The sequence below is a fragment of the Canis lupus genome, chromosome 33, assembly GCF_048164855.1.
Source record: "Canis lupus baileyi chromosome 33, mCanLup2.hap1, whole genome shotgun sequence".
Taxonomy (NCBI): domain Eukaryota; kingdom Metazoa; phylum Chordata; class Mammalia; order Carnivora; family Canidae; genus Canis; species Canis lupus.
The window spans coordinates 17,988,746-18,014,470 of NC_132870.1; the positions used below are offsets into that span (position 1 = coordinate 17,988,746).

At 37.8% G+C, this 25,725-nt stretch overlaps 1 protein-coding gene across 16 annotated transcripts in view; it reads left to right on the plus strand.

The window, feature by feature from the left end:
* BMPR1B (bone morphogenetic protein receptor type 1B) overlaps positions 1-25,725 on the plus strand; it is a 393,829-nt gene that overhangs the window by 348,277 nt on the left and 19,827 nt on the right. For 10 of the 16 annotated variants that reach the window (XM_072810288.1, XM_072810276.1, XM_072810278.1 and 7 more), the window contains 7 exons: positions 1,124-1,283; positions 7,920-8,022; positions 8,548-8,650; positions 18,641-18,737; positions 19,784-19,922; positions 24,073-24,265; positions 25,053-25,350. In XM_072810288.1, coding sequence (XP_072666389.1) covers positions 1,141-1,283; positions 7,920-8,022; positions 8,548-8,650; positions 18,641-18,737; positions 19,784-19,922; positions 24,073-24,265; positions 25,053-25,350 — 1,076 coding nt within the window. In that variant the 5' untranslated portion in view covers positions 1,124-1,140. The remainder of the gene's footprint in view (positions 1-1,123; positions 1,284-7,919; positions 8,023-8,547; positions 8,651-18,640; positions 18,738-19,783; positions 19,923-24,072; positions 24,266-25,052; positions 25,351-25,725) is intronic. The other 6 variants (XM_072810285.1, XM_072810281.1, XM_072810286.1 and 3 more) reach the window with 1 other exon arrangement.

Below are 25,725 nucleotides of genomic sequence, written 5' to 3' on the forward strand. Positions count from 1 at the left end.
CCATCCAGGCCAGGTCAGTGCTGATATGCACCTGTGCTGGGTTGTCACACAGCTCACATTGCTTGCAAGTTTGCTGAGCTGAAGGAGAAGATAGATCGTCATTCTGGAAAAAAGCTGGAAGATGGTCCCAAGTTCTTGAAATCTGGGGATGCTGCCATTGTTGATATGGTTCCTGGCAAACCTATGTGTGTTGCGAGCTTCTCTGACTATCCTCCTCTGGGACGTTTTGCTGTTCGTGACAGGAGACAGACGGTTACTGTGGGCGTCATCAAAGCAGTGGACAAGAAGGCAGCTGGAGCTGGCAAAGTCACCAAGTCTGCCCAGAAAGCTCAGAAGGCTAAATGAATATTATCCCCAATACCTGCCACCTCAGTCTTAATCAGTAATGGAAGAATGGTCTCAGAACTGTTGTGTCAATTGGCCATTTAAGTTTAATAGTAAAAGACTGGTTAATGATAACAATGCATTGTAAAACCTGCAGAAGGAAAGGAGAATGTTTTGTGGACCTTTTTTTTTTTTGTGTGTGTGTGTGTGTGTGTGCATGTGTGGCAGTTTTAAGTTACTAGTTTTTGAAATCAGTACTTTTTAATGGAAACAACTTGACCAAAAATCTGTCACAGAATTTTGAGACCCATTAAAACGAAAGTTTTTTAAGTAAAGAGACTGGTAGGAAGAAAGCCCTAGGACCCAAACAATCTGGATTTAAATGCTAGCTTCATGATTTATTAGATCACTTAAACTTTGAGTCTTAATTTTCTCATCTGCAAATAGGAATGATATTTACTCATACCATTACCATACAGAGTAGAGATGATCTATGTACTAGTGCTCATTGAACTCATTGCACTGAGTCAAATACAACTATTATAATTTAATGTATAGGTTGTTACCCTGAAATGGTTATGAGAATTTCTCTATTTTATGTGAGACATATATTATATGATTATAATAATTATATAAGTATAATTTCTAATATCAAAATCATTAAAATATCTGTTTTATGTTTAAATCTTTAAGTATCATAAATACTTAATATTTTGTTTAATCTCCTCATTCTTTGGATAGAAGACTTTGGCTGGACTCTCCCACAGATCCTTAAACTCTTACTCTTTCTTCTTTTCAGCAAACTTACTTGATAACATGCTTTTGCGAAGTTCAGGAAAATTAAATGTGGGCACCAAGAAAGAGGATGGTGAGAGTACAGTCCCCACCCCTCGTCCAAAGATCTTGCGTTGCAAATGCCACCACCATTGTCCAGAAGACTCAGTCAACAACATTTGCAGGTTGGTCATAAATGTTTTAACAAAAGGTTTTAACCTAGGTTTAACAAAAAGTCATACTTTTTTGACTACAAAATTGTAGGCTGATGTTACCCAAGAACACATTTTGAGGAATAGTGCCTAACTCCTTAACTCTCAGAGCTGTACCTGTGCTTAGAAAAATATTAAATTGCATTTTGGCCTGAAATGGCATTCTGAGATTCTTCTTCCTTTCTGCAAATATATCACATATGCACATCAACATAGAACACAGGTTCCGAGCTTGGGACAAGTGTCAAGGACAAAACTATTTTTTTTTTCCCTAAAAGACCCTATCCCCAAAATAAATTCAACAGCAGAGGGTGTCAAATGTGTGAGGATTTTTATTAGTTTTAACCATTCATCCTGTCATTGGTGGTCAATATTTTAGAAAGAACACCTGAGTTGTTAGGAATATTCATTGACTCTGGGAAGCAGTGTAGTGATAGAGCTTATGTGAGCCCACCAGATGGTAGGAGAGACATTGTCAGAGTACTAGAGAATAAACTCCTTAGTGAATAATCATATTTGTATCAAAACTTTATTTGGAACTGGACTATTTACCTCTTTCTAATGCATCTTAATGCAGCTACATCCATTTTGCTAGGCACTCTAGCCTATATTTACACTCCTCATGAAACAGTGGCTAAAGAGGCATAGCCTAATAAGGCCAGTGTGCCCAGGGAGACATAGCAGAGTAACCAGACAAGTGCAGATCTCAAGAGTTAAGATGTCAGAAAAGCAGTATGTCTTTCAAGAAATAGGCCCAAATGGGAACATGGGCTGCTAGGTTTGAAGTCCATGCAGAATATCTGAGCAATAATTTAGGGCCTATTTACCCAGGAAGGAGCATAAAGCTGAGCTGAATGCTTTTTTTTTTTTCTTCTTCCTGAGAAAGAAGGCATATCCTGTGATATGTAGCTCAAGAAATATATATTAACTGAACGATAGGGGGGAATGTTAGGTATATTCATAAATACATATCTCCTTTTTTTTTAAAACATCAAAGGATTTTTAAAAAAATTTTTTTTAATTTTTATTTATTTATGATAGTCACAGAGAGAGAGAGAGAGGCAGAGACATAGGCAGAGGGAGAAGCAGGCTCCATGCACCGGGAGCCCGACGTGGGATTCGATCCCAGGTCTCCAGGATCGTGCCCTGGGCCAAAGGCCTGCGCCAAACCGCTGCACCACCCAGGGATCCCTACATACCTCCTTTAATCAGCAAAACAACTGAGCATGGTAGGGCATGCTTATTTCTTATCATTAGACATAAGGAATTTAGGGCCCAGGGAAGTCCAGTAACTTGGCTCTTATATGGAGAACAAAGTTGGGATCACGGAGTCTTGTGCCATGGTAAAATGATTCCAGAGCTCAGATGGTATTTACTGGGAAATACCACCTGTTTGTAGTAAATGGTAAAAGTATCAGGAAAATGTCAAAGTTTTCTGAAAAATATAAAATTATCAGGAAGAAACATATTAGGTGGATATTTTACTATTTTGCCTGAGTCTGTAGTAATTAAGAATAAATCTGTGTGTGTCATTGGAGCTATAGTTCTGGTGATCACATGTGAAAACTTTGCAAAATTATCCCAACTTTAAATATTCTGTCCTATTTTCCTTATAGGACATTGGAGTGTCCTAAGTTGATTTGGAAGAAAGTGTTCAGACAGGGTTAACTGCAGGACAGATTCTTTGCGTGGGAAGGAGAAGTTTGGCATATTCAAAGAAGACTGGTTTTCCTAAAGTGCAGGGAGCAGGTGGAGGTGTGGCTATAGTTGAGCCTGGAGCTAGGAAAGATTATACATGGCCTGGCCGGCTTTATTAAGAATGTTCGTCTTATTTCTGGAAGCATTGGGAGGCCAGTGACGGAGATTTGTTTAAGCAGGAGTAGCAGTGGTATTAATGTGGATTTAGGAAAGACAGTTCATGTAAGGGAACATGATCTTGGACTAGGGTGGTGCTGGTGCAAGAGGGAAGTGAATGTGTTGGGGAATTATTTAGAAGGAAAGTTTTATTTTGATGAACTGGCTTCACAAATTGCTTGATGTACATTTAGATGCACAGTATAGGCTTTTAATGAAAGAAGACAGAGAGAAGTAATTAAGTTCCAATCTGGACATACTGAGTTTAAGGTTTTTTTTTTTTTTTTTAAGATTTTATTTATTTATTCATGAGAGACACAGAGACAGAGAGGCAGAGACGCAGGCAGAGGGAGAAGTAGACTCCATGCAGGGAGCTGGACATGGGACTGGATCCAGGATCTCCAGGATCACACCCTGGGCTGAAGGCGGCACTAAACCGCTGAGCCACCCCGGCTGCCCAAGTTTAAGGTTTTTGACCCCCCACAAATGGAGATACCAAAGAGTAGGCCATGGGATATGGATTTGCAGCTGAGATGAGTTTGGGGGAAGAGTCTAGAGTGAGCAGAAGATGAGTCAGTTTTTGCTGTGAAATAAATGGTGTCAAAATCACAGTGACTTACAGCTAAAGACATTCATATTTTCATTCCTAGGCCTGCAAATGGGCTGCAGCTGTGCTGGGCCCTGCTGGATTGGGTGGGCTTGGCATTGGACTGTTTGCTTGAGTTTAGGCCTGTTCCACATGTTTGTCAACCCTTCTTAGAGTAGAAGCTATCCAGGGCTTCTCACTTGACTGTGAGGGAGCAGCATCTTAAAACTTGTATTTGTGGGATGTCCCCTAACGTTCCATTTTCCAAATCAAGTGATTTGGTACCAAGTCAAGCTCAACTTCAGAGAGAAGCCATGGCTAGAGTGGTGCATGAAAAATTGAGTATAGTAATAAAATAATCCAATAGACCAGAGTAGGACTGAGCCTTGAGACATTTAATGCTTGGGTCAAGGAGGCTCTTCCCAGAAGATCCAGAATGAACATAGAACAGTGAGTATGGTATCATTGAAACCAAGTTTACAGAGGGAGGAAGTAAGGTCAGCTGTGTTAGAAGCTGTTAGAGGTCAAGTAGGGTAAGAACCAAAACACAGCAGTCAGATTTATTGACCTTGATAACTGTAGTTAAGAAATATTTATTCCAAAGTCCTTAATTCTTGACCATCAGCCAACCCTTGAAATGGCTCTCAAAGGAGCGAATATTCACTCTTGAGTAAAATGAACATCTTTTTTGCTAACAAGATGTTAACTCCAGTTGAGTCTCCTAGGAGCTGAGGTCAGTTGCGTGAATCACAGGGGCTACTTTGTTCCTGGGCCTAAGACCTAGAATAAATTCAGTCCTCCATTACTATAAGCCCATGATCTACTTTTTGACTTCCAAAAATCAGTACCTGTCATGCTGTCTCTGGTGAAACACATACACACACCCCCAACACCCAATCAGCTGCACTGATACTTTTCTAAAGCACGATAAAAATGAATTACTAGAGAATAGATTTAAAAATACTTGCAAATTGCATACTTATTTTTTTTCTATTTTTCTATTATAGAGATTCAGCAGAGCTAAATTTATTGTTCTACAAGTTTCCATTTCTGTATTAATTCCTCACAGACCAGTAGGGAGCAGTTTGCTGACCTGCAGAGGAACACACTTGGAATGATGTTGCATTCAGTCTCTTGCACTCCTAGGTAGAACAGTTCTGAAGACCAGGGTATGCTTTGTTGAGGCTTAGATAAGGGCTCATCTGGGCTGTGTGGCCTGAGGTCTCATAATAGGTAGTGCTTAGCCAATCTGAGTTGGCCAGTCTCTGGTTCATTACCACTCTCATATTCCTGGACAGAATAGTCTAAAAAAGTGGCCGGAATCAGGACTTAAAAGAGATTCTCAAATCCCACCTGATAATTCAGAAAACATGTATTAGAGTGTTTTTAAGCTTTTCATAAGTAGCGTTGATCACATCACTAGTCAACACTAAGGCCAGACTCAGTCTTGGCCTTGATTCCTATCAGGTGCAGGTATGTCTGCTTCCAAAACCCATGCCGTTTCCCGTGCCTCGTGGCATACATGTTAGAGAATGTAGTGAAAATATGCTGAATAAACTATTAGAAACTTTTTTAATATCCACAACTCAAAGGAAGGGGTGAAGCCATTATTTTATCTCTCTCAAGGTAATATCTATCTTCTAAATATCTTTCTAGCTGTTACTTTACATTGTGAATCCTTCCCATTCCAATTTCAGATTTATTCCTAGGACCTTAGACTATCACTGCATACCTGAACGCTGCAAAATCTCCTGTAATGACTCTTCATGTGACTTTCACCATGCCATGTGTTTTGTGAAGCTTATAAATTATTTTTGTTTTGTTGGGGTGCCGGGGTGGCTCAGTTGGTTAAGCTTCTGCCTTTGCCTCAGGTCATGATCCCGGGGTCCTGGGACACCCCCTCCACCCCTCCAGGAGAGCCAGCTTCTCCTTCTCCCTTTGCCCCTCCCCCTTGCTCATGCTCGCTCTCTTTCTCCCTCTCTCTCTCTCATGTATAAATAAAATCCTTAAAAAATAGTATTTTGCTTTGTTGCAGATAATATGCACTTGAAATGATTCTCTAACCTTTCTGCTTGTCCTCCAGCTACATATTTGATTTCTGTCTGAATTGATGACTTATGGGACATTGACTTTTCTCCAGGGCTTCTCTCCTCCTGCATACCCTCTTTGTATTTTTAGCTCTACCCTCTTTGCAGACAAGGGAGTGTTTTTTTAAGGCTTGAATTTACTCTCCCTGATTTCTTTATATTTCCCAGGACATTGTCAGAAACACTTGCCAACAGCTTAACCAGCTTTTCTTATTCTCTTTTTTGATCCTTATGAGTGTCTTTCCATACATTCAGATTTTGAGTAAGAGGAACTCATAAATAAGGAGAAATTAATCTTTTTAGAGTTAACATACTGTATCACTTTTTCTAGCCCCATGAATTCCTAATGTCAGAAAATCAAGGTGACTTTCTTTCTGATAATTCCTGAATTTTACTTTTGATGAGACATAGAAGTTATACATATATATGTTCTAAATGGGAAGGAAAGGAATTTTAAAAAATCACATGGGTATTGTTTGCTCATATTGTTTAAATTTCTAAGGGACAGCTTTTTTATTTATTGCCTTCAGTGTTTACGTGCTTTAGATTTCCACAGCAATTTCCGTAAATTGGCTAAAAAGCCCCAAAGAATTCAGAGCAAGGGCTGTTCAGAGGCAGTCTTTCTTCCATGACAATATTCATGCATTTGACCTTAGTCTATCAAAGAGATTTATCATTGGCCCTTCCTAGTCATTCATTAATATATTTGAACGTTGCTGGTGTAGTTCTTATAAACTGAGGTATTTTGGATCACTTGAGGTTATAAACTGAGTAAACCATTCTAAGGGTGTTGGTGATAACTGGAGGGCTAATGTGTGGTAGAATGGTGCTGCCATTGATACAGAGAGACAAACCCACAAATCATGGCTAATGCCATGCTCAGAGCTTTCTTCCCCTGACCTTTTAGGGCTACGTTGCCATATCTGTCTTGGATGCTGAGCAAGCATGTGTATGAGAAGATGATGGAGATTCGATTTAGTACTTTATTTCTTAGCACTTGCAGTAGTGGTTGGTGACTTATTAGGAATCTGCTGGCATTCATCACCCTAACTTGTGAAGACAGTAAAGACTGTTTATAAATAGTTCAGTATGTCAGAGTTCTTGTTTTCCAGCTTTGGCCCCAGGCGAGGATAGTGCAAAGCGTGGGGATGAATAAAGCAATAGGTCCTAGACTCAAGGCCTAATTATCTTACTGTTTGTTATGCCACCATATACATATTTATTAGACCCCCTAACTTTAGTTTCCTCATTTGGAAAATAGAAATAATATCACTTTCTTTTCATTGTTGTTGAGAGGGTTAAATGAGATCAAATAAGTAAATTTTTTAAATCTGGAAAACCATATGGAAATTTAGAGTTTTGTTTCTTTGCTTTCCATGATCTTGTTAAAACCCCCTTTTTCTGTTGTTCATCCTCACCCCACCCCCAGTGTAAGCCCTGGCTTCTTACCAAAGCTTGATGTTTCCATATGACAGACCAGCCCCAAAGCAGAGGGACCAAAGATAGAACATTAGCTCACTTATTCTGTGCTGATCCAAGCTCCTACCTGTCTTTCTTTTGGTCTGTCAGTAAGAGGTTTATTTCATTTGGAGCAAATAGAACCAGCATAAATGTTTACCTGGATGGGGTCAAACCCCTGCCGGGCCTCTTATTTGCTGTAAGGCCCTTGAAAAATTGCTCAGAGTTCTCTAAACCTCATTTGAAGATGAGAATAATACTGTCTTCCTCACAGAGTCATTTTTCTGGATTTGGGGAGGTGATGCCTACGGAGGACCAAAGCAAGTGTTTAGTCATTGGTATATATGGTTATTAATGGCATATGTTATATGGAAACTTTGGCTTCTTCTTTCTCAACAAGTTTCTAGACTGAGAAGATATTACCAAATATTTTATAGTCTACATCAAATTTCATAAAAGGATGTTTTGGAATGCTCTTAGCAGATTGTAACCTGTAAAGATCATCAACTTTCTCCTTGTATGTAATAAAACAAATGGTAAACATGTTCCTTTCCTCGTAGACACACACACACACACACACACACACACACACACACACACTTACTTTGCCTGTTTGGTCTTTAGCACAGATGGATATTGTTTCACAATGATTGAAGAAGATGATTCTGGGATGCCTGTGGTCACTTCTGGATGTCTAGGACTAGAAGGCTCAGATTTTCAGTGCCGGGTAAGGAAGAGAACTTGATTCTACTTTGTAACCTTTCATTACTAGCTCTCAAGCAGTCAGGTTTCAAGTTAGATAAAACAATTGCTTTTCTTCACTAGCCTATTTTTAGTAAGTTGGAGAATGATTCGAAAATTCTCTTAGTGGGCCAACTCTGCCTTCAGTTCAAAATCAACTATTTTTCTATTTGCTGTTAACTTCTTGATTAGTGACTCACTAGATGATCTTGCTCAGATTCCAGTTAAATTAATTGCATTAATCCAAGCCTTACTCCTCAGTTTATAACTATGTTTCCTGGTTATTAAAATGTAATAGTGGTTTTGTTGAACTGCAAAAGCTGCAGTAAGATAATACATGGACATTGAAGAGACATTTCCTAATAGAAGGTGGTATTTTCAGGATGTTTGAGGAAAATTATCAGAATTTTAAGTGAGTTCTATACATAGAGTTAGATCTCTGAAAAGTTTTAGATTATGTGACTTTGAAATTTAGGGGAATCTGCTAATATCAGTTTGGGTTTAACTTTAGGATACCCCCATTCCTCATCAAAGAAGATCAATTGAGTGCTGCACAGAACGGAATGAATGTAATAAAGATCTACACCCTACATTGCCTCCACTGAAAAATAGAGGTAAGGAGAGGGAAGCTTGGGGGCTGGAAGCATTTTAGGCACAAAGAAAATAAAAACTAGAATTGCTCTGTGTTTTCTAAATGAATGTACCTGTATCATTTTCCACTGCTGGGGCAGGGGACCGAGGCAAAGTGACATGATTCAAAGACATGGGCAAATAAGTAGTTCTTGGAAAAGTAGTCATCTGTGGCTTCATGCTTGAGAATCTTATTTCTTTAACTTCTCCCCTCTTCTCTGTAAAAACTAGAGGTCCTAGAGCTTTGTAGTAGGCTTCAGGAGCAGAGAGGAGGGAGACAGTGTCTTATGCTTGCCTCTAAGTGTCACTCAGAAGTTGTACTTCACTCAAAAAATGCCATTCGGCTAACATGCATTTAAAAAAAAAAAAAAAAAGGACTGAGTTGGATTATTTGCCAGATGCATTTCCTTTTGTCTGGGCTAGAGCAACTGCATTTTAGTCAAATCATATATCAATATACTGATAGAAGGAGGAAGATCTCTAGAGAATTTAATTTCAAAACTTATGCATTTAAGTGTTGCTCACTGAAAAAGACAAGTATTGCAACCTGAAAGACTTTTTGTTAAACACCGCTCCCATGTTTCCTTTCTTCTCCTTGGCTCTCTCCAAGAGATAAATGACTAGAATTGTCACAGAGTCCTGAGGCCTAAGTCTTATATAAGTGGTTTACAATGATTTCTCATGATTGATTTTACTTCTTGAGAAAATCCTCCTAACAAGGTATCTCTTGGTTTTGATGATAATATGTTATAGTACTTGTTTCTGCTGAAGCCTATAAAGCATTAAAGGATTGATTCATAATAATTCACATAAAACATTCAGTTTTTTAAATATATTGCCAGTCAGCATAGTAGGTGTTAGGGATACAGAAATAGATGCAGAAAATTCCTGCTCTCAAGACATGTACACTGGGATGTGAGAAATATGTAAATAATTAAATTATATTCAGTCAGGAATAAGTTAGGGACACCTGGGTGGCTCAGTCGGTTGAGTATCTGCCTTTGGCTTGGGTCATGATCCCAGGGTCCTGGGATTGAGCCCTGCATCAGGCTCCCCTCTCAGCAGGGAGTCTGCTTCTTTCTCTCTCCCTGCTTGTGCGGTCTCTCTTTCTATCTCTCTGTCAAATAAATAAATAAAATCTTTAAAAGAAAGGAGTATCTTAGTAGAGTTAGATTGTAAAATACAGTAAGGACATAAATGAGTGAGTGGTTTACTCTGCCTGGGGTGGGAGATGTCAAAAAAGCTTCATAGAAGTGACACTTGAACAAGACTTTAAGAATGAACAGGAGTTCCCTAAGGGGGTAAGACAGGAATACAAATTTTTAAAAATTATAATGGCTGGCATAAGCCAAGCATTATGTTCAGTGTCACATTAGTTAACCCATTTGAGTCCTGCAACAATCCTAAGAGGTACTTAGAATTATTTCTTGTTTAAAGATGAAGAATTGCAGCACAGGGCAACTACTTAATTCTCTCAGAGTTGCACAGTCTCTTAGTAGCAGTGACTAAACAGAGGCAGTAGTAAATGTGAGAGGTTTAGTAAATGCTTGAGAAGCATTTGCAAAATATAGGTGTAGCAAACAGCATGGCTGGTTGGAGAAAATCTCATAATTGTTGTCTAAAACTTCATTATTTAAAGTAGGTCTGTAGATCAGATCATTAGTATCACTTGGAACTCATTATAAATTTGGAATCTCAGGGTGCCTGGCTGCTTCAGTTAGTTAGGTGTCTGGCTCTGCATTTTGGTCAGGTCATGATCTCAGGGTTTGAGATGGAGCCTGGTATGGGACTCTGTGCTGAGAGTGGAGCCTGCTTGAGATCCTCCCCCTTCCTTCCCCTCTGTCCTTGCCCCTCAACTCACACTCAAATAAGTGAAATGAATGAATGAATTAATTAATTTAATTAATGTGGAATCTCTGGCCCCACTCCCAGGCTACTAAACTTACTTTTAAAGACTATTCCTCAGTGATTTGTATGCACATTAAAGTTTGGGTAATACTTTTGGTAGAAAAAAGACAGTATCTATATGTGGATATAGGTAGTGGCCCTTGTGTCTCACCGTGTGAGTTTGATAACACCTTGTTAGAGAAGTGTGCTGGTGTCAAATTGCTGTAAAGTTGTAAACGTTTACTTTCTGGTTTTGTGGGTATTTCCTTGTGAACCAGTTGCAGAAAGTTGGCGGTCTGTTGACACTATTTTGAATAGCACTAGTATAGGGGCTTATGTATTGGGAATGGGGGAGGGAGGAGGGTGAGAAATGACTGGAAACGAAAACAGAAGTGCTAGATTTTAGGATCTCTTCCCTCGAGGAGAAAAGGTTGTTCACATGAAAATGAAGGTGCTGTGTCCTAGAAGTTGCAGTAAGGTTTAGGAAAGTTCTGACTCTTCCTTTTGCAGAAAGGGCTGCAGTGTGAGTATTGTCCTGTAGATGGAGCCAGACTCTAGTTAGCACTATAGTGCTAGTGAGGCGGATAAGGGAATGTTCTCTGAGGAGGTTGAGAAAGTAGGGACTTTTTAAAATAGTAGAATAAGTCTCTAGAGAACTGAGTGAAAGGATTTTGAATAGAAAGGCAGCAGCATAATCCTTGTTTTAGAGCAGTATGGGAAGGAGGATGCAGGAATGGCTGGTACATAATACTGAAAATTATACAAGATAGTAGACTTGGGTGGAATTTAGTGGCATTAAAGTTTACTGCTTTGAACTTTGAAAATCCCATGTAGGACCTAGGTGAGTTCTTTGTATATTCCACCTCACCCTTCCGATGCAGTCATTTTGGGGTCCAATAAAAGTCACTGCTGGCTGCAGTCTGAGAGTACTGGCATTTTATAACATAGCTCTACCATAAAGCTGTGACCTTTTCTTTTTCTTTTTTTCTTCCCCTTTAACCTTCACCAGATACACTGAGATGACCAGTGGTTTAAAAAAAGAATGGGATGGGACAAAGTTCTGGGTGGACGCATCCCCTGGGTCCTGCAGACTCATTTCTTAATGGGAAGGGGCATGGTTGGAGGGACCCTCTAAAATTGAGAGCCGAGGCTGATTGGCCAAAGACCATGGAAATCATCTTCATACTTGTAATATTTGCTAATGAGAATGGGGTACTTATTTACTATGGCTCTTTTCTGAGTACTTAACATATGCAAATTTACTGAATCTTCATAACCTGATAAGGAAGGCATTGTGATTACTATCCCCATTCACAGATAGGGAAGCTGAGGAACAGTGAGTTAAGTACTGTGTGAAGGTTACCCTTACTAAAGTATGTAGTAGAGAGAGGAAATGGGCCAATGGTGTCATCTTATGGCATCTTCTGCAGAGAGCTCTGAATAACATTCTCAAAAAAAAAAAAAAAATGTTTCACCTATGTAAGAGTTAGGAAATTCTAAATAATGGTTATAGCACCCAGTAATCAATAAGCAGAATTACCTTAAAGCCTTCTGTTTATTATATTTGATTTGCTTTATTTAATTTGTTAAATTAGCATTTTTTTTATTCTTAGAATATGGTATTAGAGAGTTACTACCTCACTCCTGTGTGCTGGCACGTGCTGGCTCATTCTTCCTCTCCCTTACTTCTAAATTAATATTTACTAAGTCCCACTTGTCTTCAAATTTTAGCTGCATCAGAATTCACCTGGAGGGCTTGTGAAAATACAGATTACTGGCCCAACCCAGAGTTTGATTCAGTATATCTGAGTGGACCCCAGTAATTTGCATTTCCAGGAGTTCCCAGGTGTTGCTAATACTGTTGGTACAGAAACCACACTTCGAGACTCCTTTTACTAGACCTTGCCTGGTAGATTATTATGTATTGTTACAGCAGATTTGTTATAAATCTGTATGTTAGATTATGAGAAAGCAGAGATTATGTAGAGACTCTGTTATCAAAAGACTAAAAGGCCGAGATATCCAAATCACCATTTTTGTTGTTGCTGTTGCTTATATAATTGCTCTTCCAAAAAAGTTAAATGATTAACCTTATCTCAAAACATCGGTATTACTAGGTGCTACATAATAAGTAGGTGAGGTTTCATTATTAGAGATTAGAGAAGTACTGAGGGTAGGGGTAAAAGCCTACAAATAAACTGTCCTTATTAAAAAAAACAAAATCCTTTCTACTAATCTGGAGTTTTCTCAGACTCTTTTTTTTTTTTTTTAAACTTAGGTACATTTAGCAGGAAATTAGGGATACACAATCACATGCAACAAGTATTTATCAGCATTTATTTATGTCCTTGAAATTTTATTTGTCATCTTTTGTGTTGAAAAAGATGAAGGGGGGCCAGAATACAGTTGAACTTCTTTTATGAATACTGGTCTTTTGCTTATTCCCTTTCAGCACCAGAAATGCAGAACACCCTAGGATAACATTGTTCCTCTTGAAGGAGAAAATCAGGAGAGCTATTAGATCAAATGCAGCACTTTCACATAAACAGTAAAATATGATCTGGGAAGCCCTGTAACATTGCAGCTGGTGCTAAGAGTAGGAAGCGATGTCTGTTTTGATGGAGAGGCTTATCTGGTGAGGTAGCAGTGCCTTGGAGTCTGGCTCCCTGCCTGCAGGATTGGAGATCAGGGCACCAGAGTGTTGGAGGAATAATGTATATCTGGACTCTCAGCATCAGATGGTTTCACCAAGATACTGTGAGTAAAATGCTCTCCTCAAATTGTGTGTAGGCAGGAGGAATTGATGAGATTCCCCTCTCCCTTCCAATTACTTGTTATGGTTACTTATTTTTGTTTAATTTTTTTTAAAATGAGCACTTAAAGAAGTGACTGGTGTTGAGATGAACAGAAGCTGATGCTTTAGTCTCTAGTTTTAAAATCAAATTTATACGATTTTTTGAAATAGATATGTTTATGTGTTAAAATAAATGTATCAGAAGCAGCATTCTGTTTTGAAATATGGTAATCTCAATGTAGTTTAAGTCAAATTTTATAGTACAGAATTTCCAAAGTTAAATTTTATCTTATTCTCCTACTCAGTTAAGAAATATATCTGGAGCAGTTTATAGATTTGCTTTAAAATGCTATTCCTGGGCAGCCCGGGTTGCTCAGTGGTTTAGCGCCGCCTTCAGCCCAGGGTGTGATCCTGGAGACCCGGGATCGAATCCCGTGTCGGGCTCCCTGCATGGAGCCTGCTTCTCCCTCTGCCTGTGTCTCTGCCTCTCTCTCTCTCTGTGTGTGTCTCTCATGAATAAATAAATAAAATCTTAAAAACAAAAAAAAGAAACCATTGGTGATTCTTCCTTGTTTCTAAGAGTGAACCAGGCTTCCCTGGAGGGTTCTCTGTTCTACTTCCTTGAGCAGTTGGAGTGACAGCGCAGGTAAAAATCTGCTGCCCTGGGGAGAACTGTGTGCTCTGTTCTTTTCCTGATAGGAATCTGGAAGTGTTCGCTTTCCAAGAGTGGCAGTGACTTGAATGTTTACATTGTTAATGTTCTGAGCACAGGTAATGGCAGATTAAAACATGACCAGCATGACCAACAGAAACAAAAGGTTTATTGATAAGGATCACCTATTCATAACAGAAGACAGCAGGCAGTAGATGAGGCTGCAGGGAATAGGGCTATTGGGGCAAAGAAAAGGAAAATAGGAGGTAATGCTAGCCTTAGGGAAAAACAAGTGCTTGATGGTTAAGGAAAGAATCCCTTAGATCCTTTCTAGTCTCATTGCTCTCATAAATCATGAATCTAATAAGATGGGAAATATAGATATATAAATTCAGAATATATTCTGCACTTAAATGGAAAGTAAAAGACAGTGAGGCTGAGAGTTTTAGTACAATTAATCACTTGAATGAAAAAGTTTGGGGCATCTGGGGGGCTCAGTTGGTTAAGCACCTGCCATTGGCTCGGTTCATAATCTCAGGTCCTGGGATGGAGTCCTGCATCACGCTCCCTGCTCAGTGGGGAATTTGCTTCTCCCTCTCTCTCTGCCCCTCCCTCTGCTCATGCTCTCTCTCTCTCTCTCTCTCTCTCTCTCTCTTTCACTTTCACTCTCTCTCAAATAAAAAAAAAATCTTAAAAAAAGTGTTCTGCATGCAAATTCTGATAATACATTGTACTTAAGTAGTTAGTTCTTCTAGTTTTAATTGAGTATCCAGCATTCTCTTCATTTTTTTGCAGACTAGGCTTTTTACTTTGTTATCCTTAACATTGGAAACACATTTTATACTAAATTTCCAGCAACAGTATTTGTACACCTGCATAGGTATAAACATAGTGAATTATGCTCTCACTGGCAGAGGTATTGTGCTCACATGGGGTTTATTACATATAGCCTGATGGAGGGAAATTTTGCTCAACAAATCATTATGTAAAAATCTTGGCCTCTTTAATTTTAAGAGTTTACAAATTATTTTCAAGATTTCCTAAGCAATACTTTTCAGACAATGCATGTACTACATTATATGATTTCTGTGGGTATTAAAGCCTGAATAGTTTTTGGACCTGTCCTGTAGTGTGTGAGGTTCCTGAACTTTTTATCTGGACCATTGGCAACATTTCTCAAGTTGTTAACATAAAATTGTTTTTTGGGGAGCCTGGCTGGCTCAGTCGGTTAAGCATCTGCCTTTGGCTTAGGTCATGATCCCAGGGTCTCTGGTAGCAAGCCTGCTTCTCCTTCTCCCTCTGCCTGCCACTCATCCTGCTTGTACTTTCTCTCTCCCTCTTTGTCAAATCAGTTAATAAAATCTTAAAAAAAAAAAAAAAAAAAAAACCCAAACAGCTGCTTTTCTTCAGTGGTCTCTTATTTAGTCTTTTCAGATGCAGACTACTTCCATTAATATTTTGCAAGTAATATAATTCATAAATAGTTATACATATGTTTTAGGCTGATGAGCAAATTATCACATTAATCATAACAGAATTTGGACAAGAAATTAATATAAAGATCTGTGGATTTTAATTTATAACAAAAAATCCAAATATTTCTAAGTTAGATATTCTTTCAGTTTATGTGTTCATGTTAATTTCCTCATTTCAATAATTTTATTACCATTTGTGAAACAGTCTTTGTTCTTAGGAAGTGCATTGTGAAGTGTTTATGGGTAAGGACATTATGTCTGTAACTTCAAATGATCTACAAATTGTACATTTAAATAAATAGAAATAGGAATGCAAATATATATACATGTATATATATAGGTTTTTTTTTAAGATTTAATTTATTTGTTCATGAGAGACACAGAGAGAGAGAGAGAGAGGCACAGACACAGGCAGAGGGAGAAGCAGGCTCCATGCAGGGAGCCCGATGCGGGACTCAATCCCGGGTCTCCAGGATCACACCCTGGGCTGAAGGCGGCGCTAAACCGCTGAGCCACCTGGGCTGCCATATATATACATATACATATACATATACATATACATATACATATACTCACACGCGCGCGTGCATATATACATGTGTATATGTATGTGTGTGTATGTATATATATACACACATGCACGTGCGTGCACGCACACATATGTATGGACAGACATACAGACACCCATACTGAGAGAGCAAGATAATTATAAAGCAAATATGGTAAAATTTTAAAAATTTTAAAAATGTGAGATCTCTGTGAAGGGCACATTAGATTTCTTTATCCCGACAGGTTTTCTGTAAGACTGAAATTATTTGACAATAATTAAAACATATGCTTACATTGATGGTGAAATTGTAATCTTTTTTTTTAAGTTTTTTTTAAATTTTTATTTATTTACGATAGTCACAGAGAGAGAGAGAGAGAGAGAGAGGCAGAGACATAGGCAAAGGGAGAAGCAGGCTCCATGCACCGGGAGCCTGATGTGGGATTCAATCCCGGGTCTCCAGGATCGCGCCCTGAGCCAAAGGCAGGCGCTAAACCGCTGCGCCACCCAGGAATCCCTGTCGTAATCTTTTTTAAAGGATATTTTGACAAAATGTATGAAAAGCCTTAAAATATATATTTTTTGACCTAATAGTTCTAGGAATCTAGATTAAGGAAATAATCATTGACGTATGCAGTGATGTATGTGCAAGAATGTTCACAGAATTTTATATTTCGGCAAAGATATGTTATAGAAAAATCTTTACGGTCTTCCAAATAAGATTATCAGAAGATTAACTTTCTAATTAGGATGTGTCTGTATATACTATGTGGTCTTTAAAACTCACATTGTGGGAAAACAATTTATTGTTTTGGAAAATATTCACGATATCATCAATGAAAGTAATCTAGTTATAAAGCAACAGTGTTTTTTTTCCAAGGTTTTTATTGAGGTAAAATATACATAACCTAAAATTTACCATCTTAGCCACTTTTAAGTGTCTCGTCCAGTCATATTAAATATGTTGATAATGTTGTATAACCATCACCCTCATCTATCTCCATAGCTCTGTTCATCTTTCAAGACTGTAACTCTATATCCATTAAACATTAATTTCCCACATCTCCTGGCAACCATCATTCTACTTTTTGTCTTTATGATTTTGACTAAGTATATCATAGACATGGAATCATACACAATATTTGTCTTTTTATTCCTGGATTTATTCACTTGGTATAATGTTCTCAGATTCATCATGTTGTAGCATATGTCAGAATTTCCTTCCTTTTTAAGGTTGAATGGTATTCCATGTATGCATGTATGTACCACAAAGTGCTTACCCATTCATCTTTCAATGGTTAGTTGGGATTCCTTTGTTTTAGCCTTTGTGAATAGTATATGGCCATCTTGTGAAATACTTTGCTCATAAACTTTTTTCCCTATTTTTTGAAATGATACTGCAAAGGCATATGTTAAAATGTTAGTAGTAATTTTCCCAAGAAGCGAGATGGTGGCAATTTTATTTATTTCATTACTTGGTGATTTTTAGTTTTTATTCATAGAATATATAATACTTTTGAGTGAAAAAAATGTTACATTGAGTAGGATGCGGCCCCCAGCCAAAATGTCTAGGTAGCCATACAGTTAAAAGTGTACAGCCCAGTTGGAAAACTTGTTCATAGTAACCAAAGTCATAAATTACAATAATACCTTTAAAAATTAAATAACAGTAATCACTTTCTCAAGGGTATATGGTGCCCATAATAAGAACACTGCTAATTCTGTTACTACATAAGTGCACCTGGTTTTAGGTCAGTTTTCTCAAAATGTTTCAGAGAGTCCTTACATATAAATCACCTGGGATGATTGTAAAAAATAAAATACTTGGAATAAAAATCTCTGAGGCTGAATTCAGCAAATATGCATTTGTATAAAGCTTTCCAGATTACTTTTATTTATATGAGGTTTGAGAAATCACACTGTAAGTAAATCTGATTTGTCAAGAACTGGAGTTAAAACAACATGAATAATACTTAATAATTTGTTTTATAAGAGGATCACACAATAATTCTTTGAGTAGAACATACCCATTCTTTTAAAATATGCAATTTTTGGATGGAAAAGTTAGCTATGTGGTTCTAAAAGGCATCTTTGTTTAAAGTGGTGCACATCCATATATTCTGTATTTGACAACATTTGAGGAATCCTCTTCTTTTGTATCCATCATAAGATGACTGTGTGTTTTATGTACAAAAATATAGATTAGTTTTTATCCAAACTCATGATATGGAACACTTCAGAAACCACATGAGAAAAACCCTGTAAACCCAGCTGGATCTGAAATAAAGAGGAATTACCTCCTTATGTTTTCAGGGCATTGATCCATTTACATTTGTTCACACTCTGTAGTTTCATTCTGCATCAAGCCTGTGCCTTCCGGAGAGGAAGAAATGAGTGCCTAGATGAATTATGATTTACACTAGTTGAACTTACGTAGTTTTAATTATGTGTATATATTTACTGTGCAATATACAGTATTGCTCTTATCTGTGGGCAGATTAAAAGGACCCGGGGCATCTTGCATATGGGGCTTGGCCAACACTTTTAGGAAAGAGTTGCTTCCTAACTTTTAAGTGAAAATATCCTCCATATTATGGCTCCTTTTCTTTTTAATTTCAGATTTTGTTGACGGACCTATACATCACAAGGCCTTACTTATATCTGTAACTGTCTGTAGTTTGCTATTGGTCCTTATTATTTTATTCTGTTACTTCAGGTAAGTTTCCAACATGTAGATGTAGAATTTTGAGTTTAAAGTATCATCGTCATACTGTTCCACCTGTTGACGTTTTTCACCATAGCTTTCTTTGACTTCTTTAAATCTTAGATTTCCCTGATAGTATCAGTTACTATTGATAAATATTTGTTTCAATGAAACTGTTAATAGATAGCTATCTCATTTCTGCTTCAGACATCAAAGTCACCCAGGTAAATTTTCACCCTTAGGGAATTTAGGGTAATTAGGGAATTTGGGAACCAGTTGTTACTCAAGATTTGATTCTGAGTGAAGAAATGGCCATGTTGAACAAAGAGTCACTCTAGTAATCCTTTATTTCCTAAGCTAACAATTCCCCTAATATGAAAAATTTTAAACATAATTTGTAGGTTAGTTATTCAGATAAAATAAGCTTAGCTCTTGAAGTTAAGTGACAAATTATTTTCGTTCACGGAAGAACTTATTTTTTACTCTGTGAAATATCAAGGACATTTAAATTTTTATCTTTTGCCTTTTGTAACACTCATTTATGATACTGTTCTGCAAATAGGAATTGATTCAAGTAAACTCATTTCTAATTGGAGGCATAATAATTGACAAAACGTTTCTTAAGTTTAAATTTATTTAATTTATCTGCATTATTGCTGTATGCCTTACTTGAGATGGGAGAGTTGGCTGTTATAATCTTTTGTAAACCCCAGATTTTCATCTTTAATTAGGAACTTTAAAGGGGAAAATTTTAGGAAAGGGGTATTGAATCTATATAGAAGTATTCTTGGAATCCCTGCTGGGAGATAGGCAACTAAAGGGAGAAGAGGAATTTTAGATGGTTGAGACCAAGTAAAAACACGTAGTTTACTTAAAAAATAGGTTAGCAAAATAATTATGATTTGTATTTTCGAAATCATAACTAAGGGTAATAAATACTAAAAATTTATCTTCTTTTATGCTAAAATGAAATCTGCTGTGAATACTTTTATCTGCAGTGTTTTACGCCAATTGTTGCAACTCAGTATCTTAAATTATCTTCCTCTGTGCATCTTTAGGTATAAAAGACAAGAAAGCCGACCTCGGTACAGCATTGGGTTAGAACAGGACGAAACATACATTCCTCCTGGAGAATCCCTGAGAGACTTAATTGAGCAGTCTCAAAGCTCAGGAAGTGGATCAGGCCTCCCTCTGCTGGTACGAGAAGAGCATATCTTGAATTTAAAGGAAATGCCTTCTGAGAAATGTCAATAACTACAGGGTTTCATTTTACTGAAACAGATAGGGTAGCGGACAGAGAGAAGCTCTACATAGTCAGTTAGACATCAGATCTTAGATGCAGGACTTCCTGATAACATTTTGACATATTGGGGGTAAGGTGATTGTTTTTTAATGTAAGTATATGGTTACAATCCAGACCCTTAGACATTCTGATAAGGAGCAGATTAGAAAATATTAAACATGGGACCATCTTCCCTCTGTTTTCAGTAAGGATAGCATTACTGAACTTTGGCCTGGCTTTTGAAGGCAAAAGTATTACAACCAATTGGGATCTGAGTATTTCTACAGGGGAAGAAGACCGCATTTCAGCTGGAGGGCTTATATTTCAGGGCAAAGTTCTGGCTTTTCCATTCCTGAGAGGTTTAATTTTCTGATGACCAACCCTGCCAACATTGAAGAAAACATATAATGCATCCAAGGCTCTTGTTTTAATGAAAAAAACATTTGATTCCTTTACAGACCATATAAAAAGATTGTTGGGATGGAAAATAACAATTTTAATAAGAAATATTTTCCTAACAAACTCTTAGGATTGATTTTCTTAATCTTTATTGTCTGGTTCTGACTTTGGATATCATATTTACTTATTGTTTGGGGGATATTTTATTTTATTGAGAGCCAGTGAGCATGAACAGAACAGAGGGAGAGACAGAGGGAGAGGGAGAAGCCGACTTCCCACTGAACAGGGAGCCTGATGCCGGGCTCAGTCCCAGGATCCAGGGATCATGACTTGAGACGAAGGCAGATGCTTAACTGACTGAGCCAACCAGGCGCCCTAGTGATCTTTTATTTTAGTACTATAAGTGTGTGTTTGTTTTTAAATCTCAAGTCAAAAATTGTAAGTTTTTTGAGATATGAAAGCTATATATCTATATAACGTATAAAAGTATATATTTAAATGTATACAACTTGAAGAGTTTGGGGGATTAGTATATATCCATGAAACCATAATCACAATTTATGGCATAGGTATATCTATAACCTCCAAAAGTTTCCTCCTGCCCTCTTTATTTATTTTTTGTTATTTTTAAATTTCATGTGTAAGAACACATAAGATACAATCTTCTCAGTCCAATTTTAAGAATAAAGTACACTGCTGTTCATTGTAAGCACTGTCCTGTACAGTAGATCTCTAGGACTTATTCATCTTGCATAACTGAAACATTGTTCTCTCTGATTAATACGTCCTTTCCAGGTGATAGGCTGGACAGAAAACAAGTAGTGAGGTGGTCATTATAAGCAAACGGATACTAGTTAGGATGTAGATTTTTTTAATGTAAAGTTTTTATTATCAAATTTTTTATTCTTAAAATGTAATGTGTAGCAGGTATAGTTCTCATATTTAAAAATCTGTATTATATATATTTTTTTAAAAAGGAAAGTACAAATATTAAAATCTCTTTTAGTATTAAAGAATCAGATGTTTATGCTCTCGGAACTGAAACCTATTTGTTTGCCAGTGTTTTCTCCTTAGATGTTGTAATAAATCTCGAAACAAAAATACACTCTAAATTTCTGAATATAATTTAGTGACACTTTTTATCTTTGAGATAAGTTCCTATCCTTTCAAGCATTGCCAGTTCCATTAATACATTCATTAAATTATAAGAAGATATATTATCGTTAGAAAAGAAGTGAACACAAAAGTGTTTATGTTAGGAAATGTTCCAGGGATCCCTGGGTGGCGCAGCGGTTTGGCGCCTGCCTTTGACCCAGGGCGCGATCCTGGAGACCCGGGATCGAATCCCACGTCAGGCTCCCGGTGCATGGAGCCTGCTTCTCCCTCTGCCTGTGTCTCTGCCTCTCTCTCTCTCTCTCTGTGACTATCATGAATAAATAAATAAAATCTTTAAAAAAAAAAAAAAAAAAAAGGAAATGTTCCATAGATTTACATAAGCAATGCTTTATAACATATGTAAATTAAATATAAAATTTCTGTAATATGTGTGGGAAGTTTCCTCTCAAGTCAGTAAGTTAAGTACTAGGAGATTTGGCTCTCCACTGCTTAGTGTTTCTGATGCTTCTGTCCCCCCATTTGGACATGGAAATATACTGACCATTGCTTTGTATGCTCAATATATTTTGTTTGACTCCTAAATTGTTCCTTATTTCCTTCAGACTGAGTGGCTTAATTGCATGTCAGCAATGCTTTGATTTTTCAATCCTTCTTTTAGAAAATAACATTAAAAAAGAAAAGATTTTATCTTTTACGAAAAAGCTTTCTGTCTGATATTGGTGCTGTTAATGGTTCTGGCAATGGTGAGCATTACCTCTTGAATTAATAAAATCATCCATTATGCAAACATGGAATCCACCCTAGCTGGTAGACCTCTGTGGTAGGCATAATAATGGCCCTCCAAAATGCCGTAATCCCCAGAATCTGCTATTTTACATGGCAAAGGGGACCTAAGGGTTGCTGATCAGCTCACCTTGGTATGAAATTATTGGGGGTTATCTGGGTGGACTTGGTGTAATTAATTAGATGGTCCTTACAAGTGTAAAAACAGAAAGAAAGACTTCAACTTTATTTGATGCAAAACGTATGTCTATGAGGAGGACATTCCAGCATTCCAGTTTTCCAATCAGAACTCTTGTTCTATGCTAGGTTCTTTATATGTGCCTCCCAGGTGATGTCACTTGTCATCAATATTTAGCCATTTCAGTCATGCAGTCCTTCAGATTTTTTAGTGTGAGTGCAGATGAGCTGCAGATCAAAACCCATAGGCCACACCTCCCCTATTTTCTCTCCCTTTGTTCTGCTGCTCTCTCTCTCATTCTTCAGAGCGCTCTTCCAGCTGAACTTTCTCTCCAGATCCAATCTGCTGTTTTTCCACTACCTGTCCATTGTACATTTTTGACTGTGACAAGTACCTGTTCCACTACATAGTGTAATTTTCAACAATTTCTTGCCGCTTTTTTCTTTTCATTGTATCTTCTATTTCTTTACACATTTCATATAATGTCTCTTGTCATTCTCTGACAATTCTGGCGTCTGTAATCTGAAGGGGTTCAATCTACTCAGGTTGTCTTTCTTAGCTCTCATTTATAAAGGCTGTTTCCTTTTGGTTTAAGGGATTTATTCTGTGGGATCTTCCTTGCCTCTCTGCCTTCCTGCTGCCCCTCCGTTTCCTGCCTGCCCCTTCCCTCCTTGCCTTGGAGAATTTTCCTGTATTTCTTTTTGAGGCCAATCATTCATTACAGTTTTTTCTTTCTTGTATTTTACCATGATCAAGTTGTGTGGCGGCAAGAGTTCCTCCAAATCTAGGTGCTGGCTGCAATGGTGGAATGAAAAGTATTCTGCAAATGATTTTCTCAGGAGAGGATTTGTACTTGTTTTTGCTGGGAGCCATGGTGTGCTACCAACCTTGGGCAAATTTAGTGTCTTTCAGTGGTCCCAGCTTCATGCTGAAGCCTACGTTCGGTTCTTAACTTTTAAAGAGGTCAAGGTTTAGATTCCGGATCCCAGCGCTGGTGTTCATCCTCACCAGAGGACAGCCTGGCTTTTGTGTGTGCCTAATGCTTACTGTTCCCTGCTCTGGTCCCAGGTCTTCCCTCCCTTCCTCTCCCCGCCCTCCTCCCTCCATCCTCCCCTTCGGACTTGGAGACTTCCTTTATTTCTTTGCCTGTCCAGCAATGCACTACGATTTGGTTTCATTGTATTTTATCCACAATCAAGTATACAGTGGATGAGTCCCATCGGAGTGGCCAGTATTCCATTGCAGTGGTGGAAGTGAAAAGTATTCTATTCTGCCAATTACTGTGAACCCCTTCAGGGTTCTTTTTTTTTTTTTTTTTCTTTGTGAAAATGATAATAGGTAGAACGAAATATTCAGTGTGGAAGCAATAATTCAGACCTTTAGAACCCACAATCAGTCTCCAATCCATTTAAAAGGGACAGCATAAATGAATAGCCAAACGCCAATAACTTGTCTATATAAAGAAAAACTATCAGCTAAATTTATTTTGCATGCAGTAACTGGTTCTTCTCTGGAGGAAGAAAAAAAAAAAGATTAAACAAATCTGTAGTGCTGTGAATACACTAACCGTGTGTTTTGGGATTTAACAGGTCCAAAGGACTATAGCTAAGCAGATTCAGATGGTGAAACAGATTGGAAAAGGTCGCTATGGGGAAGTTTGGATGGGGAAGTGGCGTGGCGAAAAGGTAGCTGTGAAAGTGTTCTTCACCACAGAGGAAGCCAGCTGGTTCCGAGAGACAGAAATATATCAGACAGTGTTGATGAGGCATGAAAACATTCTGGGTGAGTCGGTATGGCAGTGTTCAGGGTTCCCTCGCACTCCCCTCATTTCTGTTCACATCTGCCTATTAACTCATCTGTCTGGACCTGTTATGAAATATATAGACGTTTTCTCCTTGGCCAGAGCCCAGGAACGTCACAGGTTTCTAATGGGAGGCCTCACAGGAGGAATGACTAGCACTTCTGTGAATGAGTAGTGGGCTGGAAATGGAATACTCTCAAAACATTTTTTTTTCTTCAGGGACAGGAAATGCAAATGTTTAACACCAGCATTTCTTATGGTTTCTTAGGGATTTGAAGGAGCACACGTTTAAATGTTGTGAAAAGTTCTAGAAGTTTTATCTGCAGGGTTTATATATATTCCGAGTGTATATATTGAGAATTGAGTTTTTAAAAAATTTTCTCAAGTTAGCAGTGATGTAGCTAGATCATTCAAGTGGAAACAGCCTGTGCCCCGACTCAAGACCCTGCTTTTTAACAGTGTCTTATGTGTAACTACAATGCCCTGAGCTATTTACCGTTACTTTAAAAATAACTTACATATCAACTACTAACTAGAGAGGGATCATGTTTTCAGGTACAGACTCTTAATGTTTCTCTACCTCTACTGTTTTTATTGCCTCTGATTGGTTTTAATAATTTAATGCCGTCATAGGCATAATCATAAAGCTGAGTGGAATGGTAAACAAAGATACCTATGGCAAAGAATGATATTTGGGAATATGAATTATTCTTGATAGTATTCCGAGCATACCTGGCTTCAAACCTTTTTGTCTTTTCTTCCTTTTAGGGTTCATTGCTGCAGATATCAAAGGGACAGGGTCATGGACCCAGTTGTACCTAATCACAGACTATCATGAAAATGGTTCCCTCTATGATTATCTGAAGTCCACCACCCTAGATACAAAATCGATGCTGAAGTTAGCCTATTCTTCTGTCAGTGGCTTATGTCATTTACACACAGAAATCTTTAGCACCCAAGGCAAACCAGCAATTGCCCACCGAGATCTGAAAAGTAAGAACATCCTGGTGAAGAAAAATGGAACTTGTTGTATAGCTGACCTGGGCCTGGCTGTTAAATTTATTAGGTTAGTATCAAAATGAATAAATATACTTTTTATGATCCTTTTCTGTCACTTTTTATAGATTGTACATTCTGGGATACAGCGCTTTTAGGGTATTTAGGAGAGGAGGAGTTTTATTAATTTTGGTATTTCTTGGGAGGGAAAAAGAAGGAATATTTATTTGAAGAAACATGTATTTGTGTCCTGTTATCTCTCTGCTCATTGGTGACCTGGCTTCCAGATGGAGTTTGCATTAGGTTTGCCTCGAGTCTGGGATGATTTGGTCAGCAGTCTGCATAGCATTTGTTAAGTAGGAACAAGTCTTAGCAAAGATCTACATGTTATGTAGTGATAAAGACCATGCTTTTTTATATGATGTAAAAAAAAGATAATTTGCAT